Consider the following 26,704-nt stretch of genomic DNA (forward strand, 5'->3'; position numbering starts at 1 on the left):
TAACTTTCCTCTCAAGGACTCGAATCTTAGACCATCGGATTTTACGATCTAAAGTTCACCCACATAGCTATAGATTTCTTGTTAATGAGCTATGACATACAATGGATACATAGAGGATCATCCTGGATACTGCTTAGATCATCAATGTCGAAAGTTCCATGTCTTAAAATACATAATGAAAGATAGGACATTTCAAGCTTCTTCTTGACAAAGAGAAAAAACCATTTTTAACCGACAACCGAAAAAAAAACCTCCCTTTCAGATAAGCTGAAACGACAGATTTGTTATCAATTCTGAAATGTAGAGAAAGTTACAGCGATGGAATTTACTAAATCTTTAAACTCCTGGAGGTGATATAATATCAGTACATCCAGCAAACAGGCAATGAGAATACTCAAAGTTTTATCAGGTAGAATTCGTTGTCTTTGAACTAACACCAAATTTCCGCATCTACTCTGAAATAAAAGATGTAGCAGCTTGAGGAGAGAATTAACAATTAGATCACGGGAGTTAAACGTTAATTGTACGCGATGATTGTGCGGCACAAGCGCATGATGAGCATGTGATAAAGCTAGATAACGTGCTGCGTATAATTATAGCTCTCGTCAGTATCAAAACCAGCTATTATCTCTCGGAAACAAACGAAGACTGAAACAAAACTCGAGGTTAAAATAAAAAGATGCAAAAAAAAAAAAAACCACAATCCCTAAGTTTCTTTTGATACTGTATCAGTCACGATATCTAGTTATAATCACGGTAATATGGTTGTCAATTCCAAAACGTGACATCTCCACCGCACGCTGTAAATGTACCATTTATATCATCGCATCGCGCAGAATGCCTGGACATCATTTATTATTCATCAGCACTGAAGCGGGAGTTTGAATGCACTCGCGCCTTGAAAAGCCCATAATTAGAGAAAAAAGGGCGGAAACTAGCTTAGCAGCGTTCATAAAACTCGGTTTTCCAATTGCCAGAATCAATAATTGAGAATCTCAAGAACGGGTTTTTGAAGAGGAAAGGCTAATCTTTAATTTAAGCTTAAAAAGAGGAAGTTTGAGAAAGTATAAGGACTATTCCTGAGCCTTTGAAAATGACGAAAAAACGGACATTTTTAGTATGAAGGCCGATTTCAAAAGCGATTTTTCAAAAACTCAATCCGGCTTCCAAAAACCCAAGAGCGGGAAATAGAAAATGGATCTTTCCTGAAACAATGCGTTTTAACTTGGAAAATTGGTGAACGACAACCACTATTCTTTGCAGTTTTAAAATTTGTAGTCGAAGTTCCTTTCGAAAAATGGATTGGTCGAGAAAGCTGAAAATCAGTGACCTCGTTCAACTCCTTAATGACCTCACAGGACATCAACCTAACCTTCCAAAAAAACCCAGGGAAACCTGATCTTATTTCTAAGATAACTGCGACAGCTAATCTAAGGTCAAACTAACTTGCAACCCTGTAAAATTTTTGAAAAAAAAAATTATTATTATTGAAGAGCAAAGATGTTTATGAAACAAGAAATTCTTATTGTTTGACCTCAGAATATAGCAAATATGTTTATAAAATGTGAAATTACAATTGTTTGATCTCAGAATACTGGAAATATGTTTATAAAACAAGAAATTATTGGGTTTTTGGAAGCCGGTTTGAGTTTTTGAAAAATCCCTTTTGAAATCGGCCTTCATGCTAAAAATGTCCGTTTTTTCATCATTTTCAAAGGCTCAGGAATAGTCTTTATACTTTCTTAAACTTCCCCTTTTTAAGCTTAAATTAATGATTAACCCTTCCTCTTCAAAAACCCGCTCTTGGTTTTCCCACTTATAACTTCTGGCAATTGAAAAACTGAGTTTTATGAACGCTACTAAGCTAGTTTCGGCTCTTTCTTCTCTTTTTTTTTCCGGTTGTCGGTTAAAAATGGTTTTTTCCCTTTGTCACGAAGAAGCTTGAAATGTCCTATCTTTCATTATGTATTTTAAGACATGGAACTTTCGACATTGATGATCTTAGTAGTATGTAGGATGATCCTTTATGGATCCATTGTATGTCATAGCTCATTATCAAGAAATCTATAGCTATGTGGGTGAACCTCAGATCGTGAAATCCGATGGTCTAAGATTCGAGTCCTTGAGAGGAAAGTTAAGGTTTTCCTTACCTCCCCTCCCATCCCGCGTTCGTGACGAGTGAATAAGATCGATATTTCTTTCATTCTTTGGTCTCATGTCTCAAATTATTTCTATTTGTATCTTTAGTCAATACCCGTTTATCTCATTCACTGCATTCGGTCGCAATTAACTTATTCTGTCCCCACTTTAACTCCTGTGAAAATGTGATTTGCCCCAGAAGTGTGTAACAAAACGGTGCACTTGGTAACACCAGCAGTATTGAAGAAGCTGAATATGAGCTCATCGAAAAGGAAAAAAGGCTACAAATAGAATCATGGATCGCAAAATAAACAATGATACACCATTTTATGTTTCGAGTTCGATGAAATCATGTTCAGCTTCTTCAACATTGCTGGCGTTACCAAGTGCACCGTTTTGTTACACACTTGTGGGGCAAATCACATTTTCAAAGGAGTTTAGGTGAGGGCAGAATAAGTTAATAGCGACTAAATTCAGTGAATGAGATTAAAGGGTATTGACTAAAGATACAAATAGAAATAATTTGAGATATGCGACAAAAGAATGAAAGAAATACCGATCTTATTTACTCGTCACGAAGGCAGGATCGAATCTTACACCATCGGATTTTACGATCTGAAGTTCTCAGATCTAGCTATAGATTTCTCGTTAATGAGCCATGACATACAGTGTATACAAAAAGGATCATCCTGCATACTGCTAAGATCATCAATGTCGAAAGTTTCATGTCTTAAAATACATAGTTTGACGCTCTCGACCATCAAATCTTGTTTGCCAAATTGGAGCACTATGGTATCCGTGACGTGGCTCTGCAGTGGTTTAAAAGCCACTTTTCTTGTCGCCAGCATTTTGTCCAATTCAATCAAGCTTGCTCTCCAATGCAAACCATCAAGTGTGGTGTCCCTCAAGGTTCGATTTTAGGCCCTCTATTGTTCATTCTACACATAAATGACCTCTCTAATGCCTCTGAATTAACAGACCCTCTGCTTTCGCTGAGGACACCAATATCTTTTATTCTCACTCAAACCAAAATTGCTTTGAATCCGTACTTAATGATGAACTCCAAGACATTGATGTTTGGCTAAAATGCAATAAGCTCTCAGTTAATATAAAGAAAGCTAACTGCGTAATTTTTAAACCCAGACAGAAGAAATTTAACTCCGGCATTTCTCTCTCCTTTGGAGGTGAACCCCTAGTTTAACATAACCAAATTCCTTAGGGTCGACATTTATAATCATCTCACCTGGAAACACCATATTAGGTATTATATTCAGGTCTCGCTTATTCCTATCCTCTACAACCAAACTCACTTCGTACTACACCTTAATTTATCCTTATATCGTCTATTGTAACTGCGCCTGGTCGTCCACATACGTATCTAACTTAAATAGAATTTATTACTTGCAAAAGCGAGCTGTGCGGACTATCACCAACTCAGACTATCGAGCCTATTCCGCTCCTTTATTCTCCAAACTAGAAATTTTAGATATTTTCCAAGTCAATACGTTTGAAATCGCCAAATTCATGTTTTATTATAGAAATAACTTATTGCCTCCATTGCTTCTCAATCTTTTTGTAACGAATAGCCAAATTCACAACTATGGTACCAGAACAGCCGATAATTATCGAACGCATTTGTGCCGTACAAATCTCAAGCAATTTACAATTCTCCACCAAGGTCCTAAAATTTGGAGCTCTCTTCCTGTTTCAGTCACTCGTTCGTCAAACCTTCTTAGTTTTAAGACGAAAATGCAAGAGCTTTTACTGAAATAATCACTAAATTGGCTTTGCCGCACATTCGCAGCACTTTTTCTTTACTTTATTTATTAATGTAAGTGAGGTGGCTCTCCCATAAGCCCGATGGCTTCCTGGGTCTCCCCGCCTTCTAGCTATAACCGCTGTAAATAAGTTTTTCTATTGCGTAAATAAGGGAAATAGAAGATAATAATGATGATAATGATAGAAAGGAAATTGTAGGCTCTTTCGTGACAAAGGAAAAAATCATTTTTAACCGACGACCGAAAAAAAAGAACCCTATCGGTCAGGTCAAGTTAAACGACAGATTAAATATCAATGCTGACATGTAGATAAACATACCAGACCTTGAGGTAGCTTATTCATCTTCCCATGAGAGATCTACGAAGCTGCAGCATTTCTGATTCCAGTATCATGTGTGTCACTTGTCTGTATGAACTATTATACATTTATTTATGACCTCGCTTACTGCATCCAAACTCAGCAGACAATTCTGGAGTTCAAAAAGACAGAGAGCTAGGGCCTCAGATTTCTCTTCCAACTTAAAGACAACTGGGTCAGTAACAGTTTATTCATAAAATTCCTGTAAGATGCACTGAGAGTTTCTGTACACAAAGATGCATGGAGTACATAGATTTAAAAAAATTTTGAATATCTTCCTCGGATATTTCTTTAAGAAGAGTACTTATGGTATTCGCTTTAATTCTTTACATGACGCCAAACGACTTGAATATGATTTTCTTTAGATACAACGAGAAGTCAAGTATTTTTCTTAGAAAAGAACTTTACTGGAGTTAAATTCATTGCAAGTACTCTTCCGGTGAGGAAAGATAATGAAGAAATATGTAGCATTTTATGATCGAAAGACGAGAAGATTGGAAAAAAATTTACATAAAGAATACATATTATTGATGTGATTTCTTTAGCTTTGTATCTCCCTCTGGTGATTTCACTTGACACCTACACTTTTGACCGCAAAAGTTTTCAGTGTAGAATTGGCGGGAGTTATTTACAAGAAAAAAGCTTACCGTTATTGTTTTTAGGAACTTTATGAAGTTGTCACGGTGAGAGCGGAAAATGGAAATGTGAGAGAACTGTAACGCTAATGGGAAGATGACCAAAAACAAATGTGTATCATATTGAACGAGGGATATATCGAGTTGATCAATTGAAGAGAAATTGCATTTTGTACAATATAACTCACGGTGTGAATTCATCCTTATCGATTCAGTTATGGCAGGGTGTAACATGTCCTGCTCTGAGGAGAACAGGAGTTTTGCGGATTGCGAGTGTTTTGCACTAAAAGAAAAAGAGCTGAATTTAAATCACAGAATTAATTAATCGCCATGGAGAAACATGTAAACAAGTAATAATCATAAAAGGAATAAAACAAACAAACAAACAAAAAAACAAGCACAATAACTTTTTTTTAAGAAGAAAAGCAATTTTGATCACGAAACTGGGCATTAAATGAGGTTATATCTTTCAAACTCGTGTGTTACCATGTGTTACCATCATTTTTTCATCGAAATTATTGTAAAGCAAAATATCGTTCTTGATATTTTCGGGCATGTAGGATTAACAAATGTCATCGTGTGGGGAATAGAAGGATTCAGAGGATAACAGTTTAACAGGTACAAATCAATTTTCATTCTGCAACTGATTAGAGCTGTAGAGCTCATGTTATTTATAATGAAAGATTGCAATCTTATTTTTTTGCGGCTGACAACAATCAAGGTTAATTTCAGTCAAATTTCCCGGTTTATTGTTATCAGATGTGAAGATATTTCAATGGTTTCTCTTATTTGACTCGTGGTTTAATAGTCTGCACGCGGTACAATTTCCTTAAGCCTTAAACTCCATAGAAGTGATATAACTTGTAACTTGTCCCTGTAATATTAATACGTTATCCAGCAAACAAGTAATCAGAATACTCAACGTTTTATTAGGTAGAATTCGTTATCTTTGAACTAACACCAAATTTCTGTATCTACTTTGAAATGAAACATGTAGCAGCTAGAGGGGAGAATTAACAATTAGATCACGGGAGTTAAAGGTTTATCTGTGCGTGATGATTGTGCGGCAGAAGCGCGTGATGAGCATGTGACAGAGCTAGATAACGTGCTGTATATAATTAAAGCTCTCGTCAATATCAAAACCAGCAAATATCTCTCGAAAACAGACGAAGTTTGTAACAAAACTCGAGGTTGAAAAAAAAAACACAATTCCTACGTTTCTTTTGATATCTTAACATTCGCGATGTATAGTAATAATAACGGTAATATGGTTGTCGGTGAAATACCAGAATTTTTATAGTTTCCAAAACGTGACATCTCCACCGCACACTGTAAATGTACTATTCATATCATCACATGTCTTGGTTTCAAAGTCGTCATTAGAAAAGAAGTTATCAACATGACAGTCTTACTTTCCTTGTAGGTTTTTTAAATTTTTTTTTTTTTTTACCAGAAGCTAATTCAATTCTTTTTTAAAGGAAATAGTTCTTGTAATGAGAAATTGTTGAATTACATTGTCCGAAATTGAATTGATTTTTGGCGAGCTGAGTTTCGGTGCTGTGGATCTCTGTATTCGATGCTCCTATTTAAAAAATAATATTTGATTCAAATTTTCAATCAATATCTTTTGAATAAAAAGGATGATACATATCGGCCTATGGATACGAATTTATCTGCTTGAATTTAATTATCTATTTGATGGAGTAAAAGATGTCATGAACACTCGATGATAAAATTCGTATCCACGCGCGGTTACCTAATACCTCATATATGGGTGAGCATTACTGAACAAGCGTGAGCTTAAGAAGACTGTACATCGGCCAATTTCCCTCACTACATTTTAAGGACCAAGGCGAAGGCTTCTTCAGGAGCAGATCAAAGGATGTATCACACGATAACAAAAAATATTGATGCACTATGGAATTACCAAATAAATCTGTGACCTCTGTTTTAGCCAAAAATGCTGGAAAAGCTTTAATTCACGTGACAAAAATTAACTATTTAGTTACGACATTATACGAGGTATTCAACAAGCTACAAGCATTTCTTTTTTTCCTTTTGTGGGGATTCAAAGTGGGAATCGAAAGAGAACATATTTTGCGCTCTTGGGTAGCCGCTCAGAGCACGGGTTTTCGGCTCGCTCGCGGGTCCCACTTTAACGTATAAATAGCAGAAAAACTGGGTAAACGTGTCAACAAAAGTGAAAATTTCAACCCCAGAGCCATGCTGATGACTACGATTTCTCGATCACGTATGAAAACGAAACCTCGTCAACAACACGATTAATTAATCTAGTTTTTTAAACGCTTTGGAACATCAACACACCTCCTCGCGAAACTTGACACGGTAATCGTCGACGGTAAATAAATTTCTGTCTTCAAATGTTCGAACTACGTATCTACAAGATGGTTAGTAGTATCATTTCTAACTGGTTATCTGTCAGAGTTCGGTTTTAGTAGATATACCTTTTCGGGCGATGACGGACTAAAGGGGCTCAATGTTTGCGTGTTTACATCGTGCGCTGGAAGATAAAACTGCGGGCTCACTTAATTCTGATCTTGGAGCAGAATCCTGTTCTGTACGGCAAGATCACTTCAGCGGCTTCACGAAAATTTCCTAAATTTCCCAATCACCATCATATTGCAGAAGATTCTCTTTTGATCAGCAATTCGTTCACAAATAATTTTAAAGTTCTCTTTTGCTTTGCGATGTCGAAATTTTTTGGTTTTTATTTTTAGTTTCATTTCGCTTTCATTCTACTTCCTCCGCCAAATGCTCATGGCTTGGCAGTGAATTCACTCGATGGCCTATAAGATTAAGCTACGCAGGAGTCTGCGGGTTGCGCTTGGCTTTCAATTTGTTGTAGATGAAGTTTCTTGATAACAAGAGTTTTGATGAATAGGACACTTTCCAATGCCATCTTCTCCAGTCCCTCAAAATAACCTCGTATTCAGCGCCTTTTTTTAATTTGAAGTGAAAAAATCGGGTCCTCCCCAAAATAATCTGGAAAAGGGCCTGCTACTTCCAGTTATTCAAAATTTCGTGGCTCCTTCAAAAAAAAAATTAATGTAATATTTTCTTTACTAGAACTTAGGAATTTGTTAAAAAAAGACTTTGTCTAGCAATTTTCGATAGCTTGAGGGAAATTTCAGACGTGCGCTTTGCAGAAGAACAGAGACCTTACACTCGCTTCCACGGGTCAATACACGTGTTTCTTTACGCAATAGGCTCGCGGGGTGTTAGTAGAATTCGTTACAGTTACACAAACCCTCGAATGTGTTTCTGTTTCGAGTAAGTTTCGCGAATTCTCCCAGCCCCACACGCGATGAAATGAAGGATCATCAGAGAGAAATATAATTTTTGGTCGATGCTTAGCATTGCCTACCGGTTACAACCAGGTTGTTTATTGAAACTCACGCATTTTGATAAGGGAAAGCCTTGAATGACGTTTCAACTTATGAGACTACGAAAACAAACAAACAAACAAACAATTGAAAAAACAAACATGACACAACCCGCGGAACTTGACCGGGGCTGTCACGCAACCACAATAGCGTGGCGGAGGAAACTTTGAGATTCTTATTCTTCCTCTGTGATTTACTATACAACGTTTTCTTCGAGTTATTTTCATTTGAATCTCTTCTTTTTTTAGTTTTAAGGATGTAGCGCAGTGCAATCGATTCAATTTTATTTCTAGCTATGGCAGAAAGCAACCCCCCAACAACAGGAGAAGAACTGGAGCTGAAAAATGAATTTCCAGCCACAGGTGAGAAAAAGCAACAGGCAGAGACTTCTTTGTGGTGATTTTGTACAGTTTGTTATTAAGTATATTTTAATTCTGGTGTACTATTTTTTAGACCACTTCGACTGAAAGGTTTTTAGGAATCCACTAAATACGCCTGTATTAGAACCCTATTTCTAATTGCACATAGTTGTGATCATGAACAAAGTTGAAATATCTTCTTGGTAATTTCAGCAACAGAGGAAAGTCAAGTTACGTCAAGTGACGCTGAACTGGATGTATATAATGACTCTTTAATAGGTGAGAAAACCAGGTGAAATAAGATTGTTTAAAAGACGCCCCAGTAAATTTTTGTCACATTTATATCAAAATTTGCGTATGTTCTGTGGGTAAGTTTTTGAAACAGCAAAATATTTTTTCTTCAAATCTTCAAATTCAAGCGCTGTTATCAGTAAAATGAAAAACCAAAGGAAAAAAAACAATTTATTGCTCGATCCGATCAGGTAAAATGCATAGACATCATTAATTATTTAAAAGCAATAAAGGTGACTTAGCTTTGAGGAGCCTTAAGTTAAAGAAGAATGGGCCAAAATTTGCCTTCTAGGTTTCGTAAAACTCAGTATTCTGAGTTTTAGAAGTGCTCTCTAGTAAATCAACGCACAATGTTTTGGAGATTAACGATTTATCAAAAATTTACAACTAAAATGAACGATATTTGCGCGGAAAAGACATTATCCTTTTTGCACTTGAAAGTATTCTAAATTTGGTCATTTTTAGTATGAAAGTCATTTTCGGCAAGAGAGAGCTGTTAGTACTTGCAGACCCGTCAAAGTCGAGTTTTGAAAAATTTGCAAACGGGTAACTTTTTGAGGCCGCCAAAAGGAAAGTATTTACGCTAACACCTTCCTGTCCTTTACTGTTGAATACATGTTTGGCAGAAATTTTTACGCAATTTGAGAATTCTACAGAGAAGAGGAGGCATTTTGTCTCGGTCGTACGGCCTGTTTTGGTCTTCTAAATATTTCACGCCTCTTTAGAAAGTTATGTCAATGCCAGGCCCACACTGTAAACCACCAGCCGACAAAATGTAGAACCGCTGACTTTTATAACAGGCGAAATGGCACTTCGTGGGAAAGTGGTACTTTCCCAATCAAAAAAAACAAAAACAAAAAACATGTTTTCCGGCGCTCTTTTCTGAAGGATGGGCAAACCACGAACTCTTGTCACTCTCAACACGATGTTTCTTTTGTTATCAGAACACTAAAAAATTTTAACCTTTTTCGCTCCTGGGTTTGCTTTGCTTTATGCATTTTTTCTCAGTAACTCATGGGATTTTATATTCTGACTTGATATTTTGGAACGTGTAACGCAGGTGTAAAAGGAACTTTGGAAACCCTCTCGGCTTAAGTGTAAACCGAACAAACCTGATCTGGTTATAACCGAAGCTACAGCTAAAACTCCAAATAGCTAGCATATTTTAAAGCAAATAAATTGCACAGATAAACTCTCCTGAAGGGCGATTGTAAAAGAAATTGAGCTGAAATAGGATCTCCTGGTGAAACTTGTGATATTTTGGAAAACGTAAGCCAGGCGTAAAAGGGGTTTGTGAAAGCCTTTCCACCTAAATGTAAACCGATAAACTTGAAATGGTAATAGCCAGGCTTCAGCCCAAACTGTCGACAGCTTGCACACAAACAAAATTTACAGATATTAAACCATTCTGATCTTTTGTTTTTCGTAGCTCTGCGCTCCTTTAACCTAAAAGTTCGTTTGGAAGTATAAAGTTGTAGTATGAAGTCGTATCACTCATTACTATATCATTAACACCAAAACTGTGTGCTTTCAGGGATAGCGAAAGTATGTCTCGAGGAAGGTAACAAAGAATACAGACAAGGAGAAGCTAACAAGGCGATAAACTCCTACACGGAAGGACTTCAAGTGAACTGCAAAGATATACGGCTTAACGCCAAGCTTTATAGCAACAGGGCAACAGCTCATTTCCGTTTGGGTAAGAATTTCACATGTAAACATATAAATCTGTCGTGCAGTGTTACAAGATAACGGAATACACAATCTGCATCAAGAAAAGAAAAAAATTGAGCAACGGCAGAAAAGTAACGTAAAAACATAAATCGCCCTGTAGCGGATGAAAATTAAGCAAAGAAATGATCCTCGTTACATTTTAAGCACTTGAAGTCATGAAGGCTTCTTTGTTGCAATTCCATGTGATGACCACTTTTTTAAACCTTCTTTCCTGAATCTCATAGCAAACTACGTGGAATGTCTTAATGATGCAACAGTTGCCGTTCAATTGGAACCCACTTTAATCAAGGCTATTAAGAAAGGTGGGTTTTTCAGACATAAGCCATCAACATTCTATTCTTTGATTTTGTCAAAAGAGGATTGTGCGGTTTGTGGCAGGTAACTGCACTCCAAGTGTCAATTGTATCTGGTGTGTCAACGTATGTGATGTGGGTAAAAAGCATAAGAAAATGTCAATAAACTCTCAAATACCGCTGCCTGGTTTGTTCACGTTGTAGAGTGCCAAGGGTCGAGGGTTCAAGCCCTAGACTGGACCATCACCCTGAGTCTTAAAATATCTGAGGACAATGTGCTGCCGCCTAAGCTGTGACATCTGCAAATGGTTTGATATTCTTATCTCGGATATGGGTGAAAACCCGTAAGCCCCGTTTCCTGCATCTTCTCAGTCACTCTTAGCAGGGGACGTTACTGAACCCGGGCAGGAGGCACCTGAAAAATTACCTTTCAAAAGTTAACTGTTCAATGCAGTCTGCCCGAAAACTTCCCGAAAGGTGCTGAAAAGCGCTAAAGTGCATATTGAAGTGAAGAATGCGCGAGATAAATCCATCGTTATCATCATCAATAGCGACGCGCGGACGTACTAAAAATAGATTACGTCACTTTTGGACCCCCAGCAAAGGTCGGACAAACATTGCTGAAAGTACAATAATTCGACAGGGAGAAAATCTGTGTTGTTGGATATTTCATGCTGCAAATGGTCGCAACAAAACACTGCTGTTGGGGAGAGTGTAAAAGTGATTCTAGATTTTTTGAATGATGTTTGTCCTTTACATAAAATATCATATTGGAGTTACGCTAGTAAAGGAAAGCGGAAGTGTGACTGAGCAGCAAAAAGTAGAGCTACCAACTCTATCTCTAAGTGGTCCTCGAGAGAGATGTTGTATATTTGCCTCCTTAGACTCCGTACTGGTTTCACCATCAAGACACTGTCTGTTCTTTTAAGTACCCCAGATAAACCAATAAAGGGAACAGCAGTGCGGGATATATTTACAACGTTCATACAGTTAATGTATAAAATCTTTAGAGAAATGGAAGATGTTATGTTTCCCTACCATTTTCCACCATCAATTCCAGGATCGAGAAGATGGTGATCTCCGCTGGCGATACAGTCCTTGACACGAGTGATCAACTCTTGACGTTTGCCACTTTGTTTTGACCCTCTGCACTTTAACCAGCGCCAGCGCTTGAGTTGATCGACCGTATAATCTTCAGGCACATCCGGTTCGAATGTCCGACCCTAGTATCGCTGACATTTTAGTGACGTCATGTCTGCGCGTCGCTATTGAAGCTTAATTGCTAGCCGCTTTGCATTAGCTCCTTATTGTTCATTTTCAGTTCTTCTACAAGTTCAAATTTCCTTCATTATCACAATTTTTGTTCCCAGCTAACTGGGAAATTAAGTCCATTTTATCAATACGTTTATACCTTAACAGTGATAAATTAACTCGCACCACCAATTCTTCTCTCCTTTTCAGGAGCCAGAGCTTGTGTCGAACTTTGCTGGTATAAAGAAGCAAGGAGCTGGTCACATATGGGATTGGCAGTATCCTTTAACGAATGTTTCAAACGTGATACGAGATGCAATGCGAATAATATTTCAAGAAAAATCAGTACCTTCCAGGCAGATTCTTCCACACATAATGCAAGCGATGTTCTCTTATACTGCACTGAGCAGTTTAAAGAAGCTGAAATATTATTAACGACTCCTTTCGATTATTCTACGAAACTTTACTTAAAATACGAGGCCATATTAACTAATCCAGAGTTTCTGCTAAATGCCCCTCATTTTTGTCTTGAGACGAGCATCACCATGACGACCGAACTTAAACTATTAAATGCGCTTCAGAGCTAGTTAACAATCTCGAATAACTTGAAATCAAATCTCTTCAAGAAATCCACGCTCGAATTTTCATTCCAATTTTACAGTTTATCCAATACCCTCATTATTATTAAAACACACATTTCCATTGAATTTTCGCAAATTAACCCATGATTTAGCTACCCTTGACACGTTTTAAGATTGAAAACAATAACGAACGTCTGCTTCAATTAATAAGGAAATCGAATGCTGAACTAAATGTCAAAGCAAACAATTATGCCAGTCTCGGATGTACTTACCATAATGTTTGGCAGTTCAACACAGCAATCAAGTACCATCAACTATGTCTAGAAATTACTAAAGAAGTGGGAGACAAGACCGGAGAGGGAGCAAGTTATTGCAATCTCGGAAACGCTTATCGCAGTCTAGGAGAGTTCAAAACAGCCATCAAGTACCATCAACGTTGTCTAGAAATTGCTAAAGAAGTGGGAGACAAGGCCAGAGAGGGAAAAAGTTATGGCAATCTCGGCGTCGCTTATCAAGGTCTAGGAGAGTTCAAAACAGCCATGAAGCACCATCAACGTCATCTAGAAATTGCTAAAGAAGTGGGAGACAAGGCCGGAGAGGGAAGAAGTTATTGCAATCTCGGCAACGCTTATGACAGTCTAGGAGAGTTCAAAACAGCCATCAAGTACCATCAACGTCATCTAGAAATTGCTAAAGAAGTGGGAGACAAGGCCGGAGAGGGAAGAAGTTATGGCAATCTCGGCATCGCTTATCGCAGTCTAGGAGAGTTCAAAACAGCCATCAAGTACCATCAACGTCATCTAGAAATTGCTAAAGAAGTGGGAGACAAGGCCGGAGAGGGAAGAAGTTATGGCAATCTTGGCATCGCTTATGAGAGTCTAGGAGAGTTCAAAACAGCCATCAAGTACCATCAACGTCATCTAGAAATTGCTAAAGAAGTGGGAGACAAGGCCGGAGAGGGAAGAAGTTATGGCAATCTTGGCATCGCTTATGACAGTCTAGGAGAGTTCAAAACAGCCATCAAGTACCATCAACGTCATCTAGAAATTGCTAAAGAAGTGGGAGACAAGGCCGGAGAGGGAAAAAGTTATTGCAATCTCGGCAACGCTTATCGCAGTCTAGGAGAGTTCAAAACAGCCATCAAGTACCATCAACGTGATCTAGAAATTGCTAAAGAAGTGGGAGACAAGGCCGGAGAGGGAAGAAGTTATGGCAATCTCGGCATCGCTTATGACAGTCTAGGAGAGTTCAAAACAGCCATCAAGTACCATCAACGTCATCTAGAAATTGCTAAAGAAGTGGGAGACAAGGCCGGAGAGGGAACGAGTTATGGCAATCTTGGCATCGCTTATGACAGTCTAGGAGAGTTCAAAACAGCCATCAAGTACCATCAACGTGATCTAGAAATTGCTAAAGAAGTGGGAGACAAGGCCGGAGAGGGAAAAAGTTATTCCCATCTCGGCAACGCTTATCGCAGTCTAGGAGAGTTCAAAACAGCCATCAAGTACCATCAACGTCATCTAGAAATTGCTAAAGAAGTGGGAGACAAGGCCGGAGAGGGAGCAAGTTATGGCAATCTCGGCAACGCTTATGACAGTCTAGGAGAGTTCAAAACAGCCATTAAGTACCATCAACGTGATCTAGAAATTGCTAAAGAAGTGGGAAACAAGGCCGGAGAGGGAAAAAGTTATGGCAATCTCGGCAACGCTTATTGCAGGCTAAGAAAGTTCAAAACAGCCATCGAGTACCATCAACAATGTCTAGAAATTGCTAAAGAAGTGGGAGACAAGGCCGGAGAGGGAGCAAGTTATGGCAATCTCGGCAACGATTATCAAGTTCTACGACAGTTCAAAACAGCAATGGATTACTATCAACGCACTCTAGAAATCGCTCAAGAAGTGGGAGACAAGGCCGGAGAGGGAAAAAGTTATGGCAATCTCGGCAACGCTTATCGCAGTCTAGGAGAGTTCAAAACAGCCATCAAGTACCATCAACGTCATCTAGAAATTGCTAAAGAAGTGGGAGACAAGCCTGGAGTGGCGTGCTCACTCTGTTCCCTTGGAAACCATTTTGAGTGCCAAGGAAATCTCATGATGGCCTTTGACTATTATTACTCAAGTGTAGAATTGTATGATGATATCAGGGCCAGCCTTCAACTCAACGATCAGTGGAAGATTACTTATCGTAATCTTTACCAAATAGCATACAAAGGTTTGTGGCGTATAAATCTCAAACGAGGTCAAGCTCTAAAGGCTCTTCTTGCCACAGAGAAAGGACGTGCTCAAGCTCTGAGAGATCTCATGACCACAAAATATCAGCCTGGAGATTCTTTAACGGAAGGCGCATCCCACATTTCTCTGAGGTGCGTTACATTGAGCACAGTTTTCATAGCTATTAATGGACCATGCGTTTACTTCTGGGTTTGCCTCAGTGAAGATAACATCCAGATGAAAAAGGTACACGTCAACGATTATAAGTTTGAGGATGAATTGGAACGTTTCATCCAGCTGCTGAACGAAACTACTCTGAAGGAGATCCGTGAAAGAGATACTGTTAAAATCGAAAATCTTCCTCCTGATTCGCCGACAGAAGAGGAAAAGGCCAATGATGTGATCCGAGTTGATGTGAGGCACTCCCAATCAAGTGCTTTAAAGAAGCTGCATGACATTATCGTTGCTCCTATTGCTGACCTGATCGAAGGCAACGAGATAACATTCGTTCCTGAGGGGCCATTTTGCCTTGTACCTTATGCAGCGTTGCTGGACTCCAAGTCATCATATCTGAGTGATTCTTGCACAATTCGTGTGCTTCCCTCTCTGACGACGTTGCAACTAATTCATGATTGTCCAGCTGACTTTCACATCAAGACTGGTGCATTGCTTGTCGGCGACCCATGTTTCAAAGATATCATCTATCAGGGAAGACGTTTGGAACAACTTCCAGGAGCAAGGGAAGAAGTGGAAATGATCGGACGTATCCTCAATGTTCCCCCCCTCACTGGAGAAATGGCAACAAAACATGAAGTTTTAAAACGAATATCATCAGTGGCCTTAGTTCACATAGCAGCACACGGTAAAATGGAAACTGGAGAAGTTATCCTAGCGCCAAACACCACAAGAGAAAACCCTCAGCCGCATGAGGAAGACTATCTACTGACGATGAAAGATGTCATAGAAGCTGGGTTGCGAGCTCGTCTGGTTGTACTTAGCTGCTGTCACACTGCTCGTGGGGAAGTCATGGCAGAGGGTGTGGTGGGCATGGCGCGTGCACTTTTGGGTGCCGGTGCTAGATCTGTTGTAGTAACCTTGTGGGCGATTGGCGACGAGGGAACCCTGGAGTTCATGAGTTTCTTCTACGATGCACTTGCCAAAGGCAAGAAAGCAAGTGAAGCTCTCAATCAGGCCATGAAGTGTATGAGAGAAATTGAAGAGTTCAAGGAGGTGATTTACTGGGCACCATTTGTACTCATTGGTGATGATGTCAACCTGGATGTCAAGGATATTAGAAGCCGAAACAAGTAAATATTCTGTTTATACATTCTATTTAATACAAAGTTACCTTAAATCGTAATTATGGCTTATCTATGAGCAATGATACTTGCGTGTTATTTTCCTTTCAGTTGGGTTACGATATTTAGTTTTTGCTCCGGCAAGTTGAGATGCAGTAAAATCAAGAGGACACGTTTACGATGATGACATTCTTTTTAGGAAACCTGATAGGAGTAAAAAAGCAAATTTCTTTTAAAACAATCCTTTTGTGCAATGTATCGTTTCATGTGCTATGAAATATTTTATGGCAACTCAACTATCCTTCCTAAACTTAGATTCTTTTATTTTTCAGTTAAGGCAGTGAGCATTGGAGCCCCAAGGAGTTTTAGAATACCCGCAAACGCTGATATTTGGACCATAAACCAGTAAGCTACCGATTAAATATTTGTCAAGAGTCTTCTTTTCAAAGCAGGAAGAACCAAAAGGCGACTAAAGTCAAGTTTAACAAGAGAACGGATTTTCATTGATTCAAAAGTTGACTTTTTCCTTGTCTGAACTGCTCTTAAGAGCTTGATCTTTTATGTTCAGCTGAAACTACTGGTTTTTTTCACATAATGTCTTGAAATTATCATGAGTATCTATACAAAAGTTAATTTTTAACCTATGTATTACCTACTAAGCGGATTTGGGCGTTGCATTGGCGTCGAAGTTGAAAAGTCTTGAAAACGTTTCCAGAGTTTTTTAGACTTTTACTCAATCGGTTTTTTTCTCATGAGTGATGTAAAGCTGTTACAGCCATGTGCGTGTGTGGAGAATTTCCATGGAAATTGGAAAATAATCAGTTGTCCGATTGCTCGATTATCTTAGTTTATGTCGGATGGGAATTGTGAGTAACTTTTCGATGATTTGTACCCAGTAATTGGTACTTAAAGTTAGTTTCTGCTGATCAGAATTTGGTTTATCTGGACCTAAAATGACAGATTTTCGCCGTAAAGGCAAGGATTTAGTCTTGGTATTAGTTAATTTTCTGAGATTTCTCCTTTAATTTTGAATGCGATAAATTGTGTTCTTTTTTACAAGACGATCGATGCATTTTAAGTATATTTTTTAAACTTATCGTCCGAAGGCAAAACGAGAAGTTTTATCTTAATTTTAGTTACCGGCGTACACAGCATTAAAAGAAGCTTTGAACGAGCTAGAAAGTTGGAGCCAAATGATTTCATTTAGTTTCTCCGATCAGATTGTTTACTTATTATCTAAGTACAATAAACTAACTTTTAAATGTCAAACAATGAAACAAGTCGCTTGGTTTTTTGTTAGAATGGAAGAGGAAATCAATGACAAAGGGAAGAAAATTTCTGCATCAACCTGCATAAGCCATTTCTTGTCGTTTGAAGTAGTGAGCGCGCCTAAGTCTTATTCGCTTAATAACTTTTGCTCATTTCTTTGAATAGGTTTACAGAATGAGAGATAAACTTCGATGTTTTCTGACTCTATAACTGCTAATATCCATCTCGACGCACTTCTTTAGCACGTTATGCGACAGATATGATGTTTTGTTACATCTTGTCGTTTGAAGTAGTGAGCGCACCTGTGTCTAGTTCGCTCAACTATTGCCCATCTCTTTGGATAGAGTTATTAAATAAGATAAAGACCTCGATTTTTTTTCAGATTTTATAACTACTAGTTTCATTGGCAGCCGTTCCTTAGGATGTCACGCGACGCGCTTCTGTAAGCATGTAAAGCGACATGATGTTTTGTCATATATCTTTGAAGAGGCAAGGAAAAAGAAATTACCTTTCACTTTGGGAGATGATGCTTTACTCCATTTATAGAAAGAGTCCTCATCATGGGTACCCTAGGTCGGTGTGGTTCCTCGAGTGTAGAAAATATTGATGAATTTTTTTTTCCACGGTTGTAAACTTAACTAAAACAGCTTAACTTCCTTAAAACTGAAGAGGGTCGACCGAGGAGAACTTCTTGCGGCTAACGGTTTAAATTTTGGCCATTTTTCTGCTGCGGTTAACTCAAAATAACACAAATTAACACTTTGTAGGAAGGAAAGATTTCTAAGGTTAATTTTTGCTGTAACTAAGGGTTAAAATCTGTCAATTTTTACGCCTAACAGCTAGTTTTTTGACCGATTTACGGCTAACGGTTAACCCTATGGAGACCCTCGACTGAGAAATATGCAAGATGTGAAATGAAAACGGTTTAAGAGGGTGGCATTTTCAATTCGAATTCGGAATTAGACCTTTTAGGGAAAAACAAGCCGTGGAAAAATCCTGGAGGCGAGGATTAAACTGGGAGATCTAAAAAAACTGCGACAACGTAAATGTTTCAGCAGAACATCTCTACTGACGATAGCATATATTACAATCATTAAAAAAAAAAAAGATCCATGGGAAGGGGGAAGGATGAGTCGATGGTCCGTTTATCCCCCCGGGTTGGGAGTGTAAACAGCTACGTGGTTTCATGAGTAGCATCTCCGGACGGATTCTCAAGAATCTTAGAGCTACGATTTCAGAAGGTAAAGATAAGAATCTCCCTGAGAAATTGATAGACTTAGGCTTCTTTCTTCTTCTTAAATTTTCTCCTCGTGCTACATAACTCAACTCCGTCTATCCACCCTACAGCGGTTTTTAGTATATACCACAACAGAGCTCTTCGCGTGGGCTGATTGGCTAATTCAGAATTAATAGTCGAACCTGTATTAAGAGGTCGGTTGCAAAATTCCCGAATTTTTTCCTCTTATGCATTGTGACTTTCACCACTTTTTAGCGGTGGTCTCTATTAAGCGGTTGTGGTCATCCTTGACTGAGTCCCATCGGCCTGTTCGGGTTGTATGAAACGGTCACTTAGGGCGGAATCACTCGAATAAAACTACGAATTGTCTCTGAAGTAAACTTTATTCCATGTTTGTCTCCTAAAATCAATGTTAGTATTTAGAGTTCAAATATCCTCAACGCATTGCAGATTATCTTTCTTCTCAGGACTGTTTGTATCTAACAAATAATACATAAGAAAATTACGCAAATCATTTCCTTAGTAATTTCCAAGAGGTCTGGCCGTTAGAATTCTTATTAATCGTTATGTTTTTACGCTGCATCATCGTTTTGTTGATGTTATTCGATACATTTTTGAGCCATTTTTTAAAATAAGCTTCACTTGAAAGAGAAATGATAAATTATGGTACAAAATGTTGTTTTCTTGTCTTTTCTTGGTGACCTGTATTAAACGATGATAACACTCTGTTATAACACTCAGTTACGGGTTAAAAACGGTTGCTCGATTGTGCCGTCCTCGTGAATTTGTGAAAGAATTAAATGGTTAGTTATGAGACAAAAAAGACGAGTTCCGTAATGTCATTACCCTCTGGAGTGTACGCTGGTATTTTCGCAAGTTCACGCCGAGATTCCCACGGGACACCTGTCGGGATCTCTCTCGGGATGCCGGTGAGGCGATTTGTACCAGGGAGCCAGCGGGAATTCAACCGGGATCCCCGCGCGGATAAAAACGAGCAAACAAAATTGAATGAAATCCGGTTTCGTCAGTGGTCCCACCAATCCAATATTTCACTTCCTCCTCACTTTCCACTTCCGTTAAGTTTTTTTCGAGAAAGATCAGAGGTCTCCACGACGTTGGAGTTCGCTAATTGTATATGAATACATTCGCAAGTGTGAAAGAAATCGGCCTTCGCCAAAACACTCGTGTGGTTAATGCTCACAGCTGTCTGTCGACTACGTATTTTTTTTTTTGCCGCTAGTTCTTTGCTCCTCAGTTCCAAACCCACACCATCCTTCCCAAGTCTTTCACCTAATCACGGACCTCAATAATTCACAACATTATTTGGTATCGTGCGCCAATTTTTACTTTTCTTACTTTCATAATAGTTAAAGGAAAAAAACAACGACAACAACAAAAACCAAACAAACAAACAAACGAAAAATAAAAACCAAAAAACTTCCGCTTAAAACGCCTAAGCAAACCGCAATATTTATTTATTATTTTTCTCTTCTTTTTCCTTCCTATATACTTGGCTTATAGCCTAACGTAAACCGCTTGCTCTTTTTGTATGTATTACTTTCCAATACCTGATAAATTATCTGTAAAAAAAATCCCATCAAATTCAAATGTACCAAAGAGAATTAATCATTATTTAGAATCCATTATCGTTTACAGAGAAATAGACTCACAAAAAAACTCATCTTAAATTGCAAATGTTACTATTTGCCTCTCCATGTTTGCCAGATAAAATAATTCCCATTTCCGAAGCCAGCAATAAAAATCCACAATAGTTCTTCTTTATCTACCCATCTCACAGCGGTTTTGAGTATATACCACACAGGTGAATAGTGCTTTTTGCGTGGGTTGTTGGTTTGGTGATTATCGCCTGCGTGTGTATCAACTCGGGAATTGACTTTCCAACTCTAGCTTGAAAAGAAGCATTTACACTTATAGTGGTTTTTTAGCATATACCACATTGGTGAATAGAGCTCTTCACGTCGGCTGATTGTCTTATTCGGAATGAATAGTCGAACCTGTGTTAAGCGGTTGGCTGTTAAATTCGCGAATTTTTTTTTTCCTGTTAAGCTCTGTCACTTTCACCGCTTTTCATCCTTGGTCATCCTTGACTTAGTCCCATCGGCCTGTTCGGGTTGTTACCATTTGCCTCTCCATGTTTGCCAGATAATATAATTCCCATTTCCGAAGCCAGCAATAAAAATCCACAATTTTAAATTGTTTTTCAATAGTACTTTGTGTGCTTCCTTGCTCATTTCTCTACCACAATCTACGTGTTTAATAAAGTTTAGCCCAGAATTTAGAGTAGCTTTCATTAGGGGAGTAACATTTTGACTCAAAAAAATTTAAAATACAAAAAAACAAAAACCACAACTACAACAACAACAACACCCAGATACAGACTGTATTATACTGTGGTAACAAACGAGGGAGACCTTTACCCCAAGCTATAGCAGATCTCCGGAAAATGGAACCACAAAGAAAGAACAGTGTGCTTCCTTCTGAGTTAGTCTCAAAGTTTTACACTGGAACGTCAAAGTTGACGCTTTCAAAAGTCACAACAGATGCCGTGAAATGGCGGTCTTAGCGGCGGTACTTGATAAAAGATGGGTTGCGTAGGAGAGTCACGGCCAGGAACCAGCGGTTGACAGCCTTTTGAGACATGCGCGGCTGACGGGGCCTGAAAGACAAAAAGAGAGGAACGGCAATATAAGCTGCGTTTGAAAGGTTTGGACGAGATCTGGAGGGATTTTGTCGAGTATTTCAAGTTAATTAACCTTCAAAAAATTAGTTCATGACAACAAAGGAATCATAGCAATAGAGAAAATAGGCCAAAAGAGAGAAATTTCTTTCGTACTTTGAGTAAGAAGGGAGACTAAATGTCTTTTTTTCCTTCACTATTGTTCTGGAATGGCAACGAAAAGTCATTTAAAACAAATATTACAAAGTTTCAGAGCGTCCTGCCTCGATGCCAAACCTACAATATACAGGCTCTGTCGGAGATCCGGCGACAAAATAGATGCCTTGAAACACGGTACTTGAAAACTAATTTTAACGTTTAGAACGGAATACTTAAGCATTTTAGACTCAAGGTGAAAAAAAGGTTACACACGTAGGGATGTTTCTTTTTCTCCTACTGAAAAGCTTTTAAACTGTTCTATATCACCCAGAATGCAATCACTTTTTTAAAGGTCGGCTTGAAAAGTAACTGTCGGTGAGATACGTCTTAGTTGCTCAAAAAACTGTGCAAACTGGCAAAAAAGAAAGGCTAACTTTCAATATTCCCGCGTGACCACAGAATGGGTATGAAATGAATAGTAACCAACCGAACATAGCTCGCATCGTAAGTTTCTTCTCAACGTTACCCATTTTTTATCAAATCTGACTTGGGGAATGGGGTACGTTTTCTGCCTAATTTTCCAGGATTTCACACTAATAACGACGCTTAACAAAAGAAAATTATGTATTTCTTGTCCTCCGTGAAAAGATCATTTCTAGTATTCTGATTGGTTGCTGAGTGCCGGTTGCAAGTGCATATACAGCGCTGTGTTTTGATCTTATCAGGGAAACAAACGTGCCAATTGTCTCTAAGCTACAGTTGCCCATTCGTCTGTCCGCCCATTCGTGCGTACGCTCATCTGTCTGATTATCAATCAAGCAAATCAAAATCCTAGGAATGCATCATCCCAGCCGAGTCGTGATTCTGGAGACAGTTTACTCACACTCTTCCAGGAGCTGATGATCTTTTTGTCTGTCAATAAGCAACTGACAGAACACCAGCATCACGGGTTGTCTGTGGGCAACCAGCACAGTCACAAAACCAAGGTATGCGACAAAAGCTAGAAAGAAAATTAAGAAAGGTTGTCAAGGATCCCATAGGTTATGCTCTAGTTAGCATAATGAGAACTCTATAAATCTCGTGCAACGCTCTCGAACAATTAGACGTGAAGCTATTACGAATCGCTACGAAGCCACTACCGTTTGCTGCGTTCTGGGCAATTTGTTGGATCTTGTCACTAAAGAATTTCTGCTCGACCTTCCTTTCGTCACTGAAGTCTTAAAGACATTATTTAATTGGTTAAAAGCTGTCTTAGGAAATAGTTAGCAACTTGGCAGCAGAATAGGTCTGAATGTTGTATATCTCACTTCACATAGCCTCTGCCACTTATAAATTGCTTGTACTGGGTGCGTGCTACGTACCTTTGTCCCAAGCCTGGAAACCCTGCACCAGTGATGTTCGATCTATACGAGAGATGAAAATCACTCCTAAAAGCATGCCCTTTAGAATTCGCATAGAAGCAGAGAGAAGTCCAGGAATTATGTTGCAGAAGAAGAAAAAGTACGACATGATGGAGAATAGCCGCCTTAAAGAGAGAGAAAGAGACCAAAAACAAAGTGTTCACGATACGGGCTGAATATTTTAAGCTAAGTGACCCATAAGCAAGATGTGAATCTAGGAGAATTACTAATTAACCTGGATGCAACCAGTACAACACGCAACAAACCAACAACCACAACTACAGCAACAACAATAACCATCACAGCAACAAAACCCACAACACCCATCACCACCACAACAAAATTAATAACAATAATAAACACCCAAACAACCATAAGAATGTAGATACATGCCAAAAATCTTCCTATTAGAGACGTCTCTGTCGGCGAGTTTTTGCGTCGACGTTCAATTAATCTATCGCAGCTTTGTATTGAACGTTCTCTCGGCGAGGCGTGAGTTGACCACTAAACATACAATAGCATATAACGTATACAATTAACACAATAATAAAATTTGCTGCGCCATTGGTCATCAGCAGCCAAATAGAGCGGAGTCCAGTTCGGTCTGTAGTCGTAACAAAATTTGAGAAAGAAACTAGACATCAGACTGATGTACAACAATACCTGTTATCAATTGTGACAGTGATGTTTGGATAAGTCGAGTCACGAAAGACGAAATGTGTTAGAAACAACCGGAACAACATCAGAAAAATAGCTGAGGCCAAAATGGCTCTGTAAAAAAAACATTCCATGAGTACTAGATTGCGTCTTTCGAAAAGCCTTCAAGTCTCACAATAATTATGAAATTATGATTATAATTATGAAACCAGCTTAGCCACGAAATCCTGATCCTGCAAATCTGTTACTGTATCTTGTTTTGATGCTTAAACAATCTTTAGAGTTGCATCCTACATGTAGAAGAGTATTTTTCAATTGAATGTCGAAAGTAATCGATGATTGCTGTGATTTTGCTTAACTTCGCCGTGTGATTGGTCCAGAAAGCTCGCGTCACCTTCTCAACCAATCATATTCAAAACTTGAACGAATCGTGATTTGATCACTTGTGTTTTCCCGCCTTTTACGCGGTACGCCCGCAACGATCACAATAACCATACGGCATATACACCGATGGCATTTCATGAAGTGGAGCAACATCAAAAGAGAACTGACAGCAGACAAGACAAGTCCTGCTTCTATCCCGCCTACACAGAAAATTAAAAAAAAGAAAAAATTATCATCAAAATTTATCATCTAACCAAGTTTATTTACTCATCTGTCGTTCGTAATAGTTTTTCCTGTTTAATTGTCTTATTAGCGGCTGTTTCAAGCCCTGAGTTAGGATTGTATATTTTTCTTTTTGGTTGGTGCGTCTACTGGTTTGTTTCCCTCTCTTGTTGGTCTGTTTCCGGAAGGTTTGGGTCGGGTAGAGAACGGGAAGGAGGTTTGACTCGCGTCGAAAACAGGAAAGAGGTTTGGGTCGGGTCGAAAACAGGAGTGAGGTTTATGTCGCGTCGAAATTTGGGTCGGGTAGAAAACAAGAGGGAGGTTTGGGTCGGGTTGAAAATAGGAGGGAGGTTGTACCGTTGTACTTATGCCCCCTCATTATAGATATATCCTCTAACGTAATGTGATACAGTGCCCAATCATATCTTGTGATCTATCGAGCAACACGCGGCTTGGGACTGGTTAAGAGACTCCGTTGTAGTTCTGTCTTTAAGCAAAAGTACTCATTCAAGGGGGTCGGGATAAGTGGAAAATTTGACCAGTATTTTCCAGTAACAGCGGATGAACAACTTCTTGCTGATTTCAGGAAAATTTGCTATCTACATGGTCATTGCTAACCAGATCATTGGCCTTTCTCTCACACACATTACTTCCCTGCAGTCTTGCTTTATTTACACTCTTCACTGCTCGACTTGCGACTCCAATGACAACATTTTACCCACAAGCTAAGACAAAAGCTCAATGTGGTGCCATATCATAATTGATTTATTTTCTTTAATAGTTGAAGATCATAGATTATGATTCGTCGACGCAAAATTATATATTTTTTGACGCTTCATCCTGATCTGCTAGAGGTGAGATCGACTGAGAGGTCAAAGTTGTGATTATTTGTCTGCGTCACGAAGTCTTCCTTCAGTCAGAGAAGTTTGGCCTTCAGTTATTTATTTGGAGTACTTTGGGTTTTTGCTGTATCGCACTGAGCCCTCCGTTAAAAATGTTGAAGTAGTAGATTTTGATTTTATTGCGGTTCCGCTGATTATAGTTGTTACACCTTGCTGCATATTTTATACTGTCACAGATCTAGAGCGCTCTTTTGTTATTCCACAGAGCACTTCAAGCTCAGTGATCTGAAAGACAATGATCTTTGAAAACCAAATTCCTCACGTGAAACTTATGAGCACGTACATCACATGAAAGCCAGTACGGCAGCCGTTCACGAATATACACTATCCCCTGAGCCATGCTCGTTTTCTATCCCATCACCTAAACACATCTCTTTTTTAGTACAGTTTCTAAATCACTGAAGGATACATTGCACTTGTGGATGGATTTGTCATAATCTTCCCCGTTTATGACAAATTTACACAAGGATCACATCGAAAATCGGGGTAAAGATGGCTACGGCAAGTCGGTAGGATATAATCCACTTAAAGGATGAATTTCATAGAATTCACCCCGTTTTTCTAGAGTTCACTGATCAAATGAAAAATCTGGGTAAAGATGGTTACGGTAAGTCCGAAGGATTTCTTCCTCTTAAAGGATCAATTTTTACAGAATTTAGCCCTTTTGAAATAGTCAAACTTCGAGCGAGGAAATCTTTACGATCTTCTTACACTTTTGCATTGCTTTTTTCCCCTAGATTATAGCACTCGAGCTACCTGTGGGCTGGAAACTTTAAATCTGTATCGAAAGTAATACATAAAATGCACTTATGTATGTAGGTATGTATGAGAAAAGAAATCGAGCACAAAAACAGTAATGAGCGTGATAAACTAATGACCACGGTGACGATGACCATGGAGATAGCGTGATTCACTCCGTAAGCAATTCGCACAGTCAGTCGGTCAATCAGTCATTCTGCCATCACAGTATTACCAACAGCGAAAGCAAATGTACAATAGTATAATAAAATTATCTAACTCACCTGAAAGATCGTTAAAGCGCCAACCAATGAATTGCATCGAAAATTTGAGATCTAAAAGTGAAATTCAGGCAACGTTAAAACAAATTTTAACAACAAACGACTGGGTGTCATTTAAATCATCTCCTTATTCAAATGGTTCCTGATCGTTGCTCAAAGACATGGCGCGGCAAAACATCTTTACAGTTCCGTTGTTTGTAGAAACGACGAGGCAGCCTTGAAAACCAGTTTAATCCAACCATATTCCCCCTGTTTGAAGCAAAACAAAAAGAAATTATACCACCGATCCTGAGCAATTAGAAAATCATGATCATCTGAATGAGCTTACGCAACGACGAAAGAAATATGTCACCGTGACATGTGGACATATGGCTTAAATCATTCATCACCGATGTATGCATCAATCCCACGTTTATGTTATCGTTGGTGATCAATGGCAGCTCTTTTCTT

General features: G+C 38.7%; 3 protein-coding genes across 6 annotated transcripts in view; 2 read left to right on the forward strand and 1 right to left on the reverse strand.

Moving 5' to 3' along the window:
• Positions 1-26,704, forward strand: part of LOC149051840 (replication factor C subunit 1-like) — a 362,202-nt gene that overhangs the window by 228,094 nt on the left and 107,404 nt on the right. The gene's annotated exons all lie outside the window — the stretch shown is intronic.
• LOC149051854 (uncharacterized) lies at positions 8,610-17,154 on the forward strand. Its single transcript, XM_089200064.1, has 5 exons — positions 8,610-8,676; positions 10,499-10,509; positions 11,052-11,114; positions 12,994-16,337; positions 16,661-17,154. The coding sequence occupies exons 1-5, from the start codon at positions 8,610-8,612 to the stop codon at positions 16,662-16,664; spliced, it is 3,489 nt and encodes a 1,162-aa protein (XP_089056190.1). The 3' UTR covers positions 16,665-17,154.
• LOC149051855 (stimulated by retinoic acid gene 6 protein-like) lies at positions 20,284-26,342 on the reverse strand. Of its 3 annotated transcripts, none has more exons than XR_016182240.1 (5): positions 23,734-24,001; positions 23,032-23,195; positions 22,554-22,670; positions 21,273-21,511; positions 20,284-21,100 (listed from the first exon to the last, which is right to left on the reverse strand). XR_016182240.1 is itself a non-coding variant. In XM_089191656.1 (5 exons), exons 2-5 carry the CDS (start codon positions 23,811-23,813, stop codon positions 21,456-21,458), a joined length of 417 nt encoding a protein of 138 aa, XP_089047782.1. In that variant the 5' UTR covers positions 23,814-23,841; positions 26,258-26,342; the 3' UTR covers positions 20,284-21,455. The 3 variants fall into 3 exon arrangements, 2 of the variants coding, with proteins under 2 accessions (XP_089047782.1, XP_089047162.1); XM_089191656.1 differs by adding an exon at positions 26,258-26,342 and having other exon boundaries at positions 20,284-21,511; positions 23,734-23,841; XM_089191036.1 differs by having other exon boundaries at positions 20,284-21,511.

Source organism: Pocillopora damicornis, chromosome 1 (genome assembly GCF_964200805.1).
Source record: "Pocillopora damicornis chromosome 1, jaPocDami1.2, whole genome shotgun sequence".
In the NCBI taxonomy this organism is placed as follows: Eukaryota; Metazoa; Cnidaria; class Anthozoa; order Scleractinia; family Pocilloporidae; genus Pocillopora; species Pocillopora damicornis.

Coding starts and splice junctions, on each gene's coding strand:
- LOC149051854 (XM_089200064.1), top strand. CDS start 8,610: ATGGCAGAAAGCAACCCCCCAACAACAGGAGAAGAACTGGAGCTGAAA. Junction 11,115..12,993: donor ATTGTATCTGGTGTGTCAAC/GTATGTGATGTG, acceptor ACACGTTTTAAG/ATTGAAAACAATAACGAACG.
- LOC149051855 (XM_089191036.1), bottom strand. CDS start 23,861: ATGGAATGTTTTTTTTACAGAGCCATTTTGGCCTCAGCTATTTTTCTG. Junction 23,196..23,733: donor ACTGTCACAATTGATAACAG/GTATTGTTGTAC, acceptor TCTCTCTTTAAG/GCGGCTATTCTCCATCATGT. Junction 21,512..22,553: donor TCATCAGCTCCTGGAAGAGT/GTGAGTAAACTG, acceptor TTTGTCTTTCAG/GCCCCGTCAGCCGCGCATGT.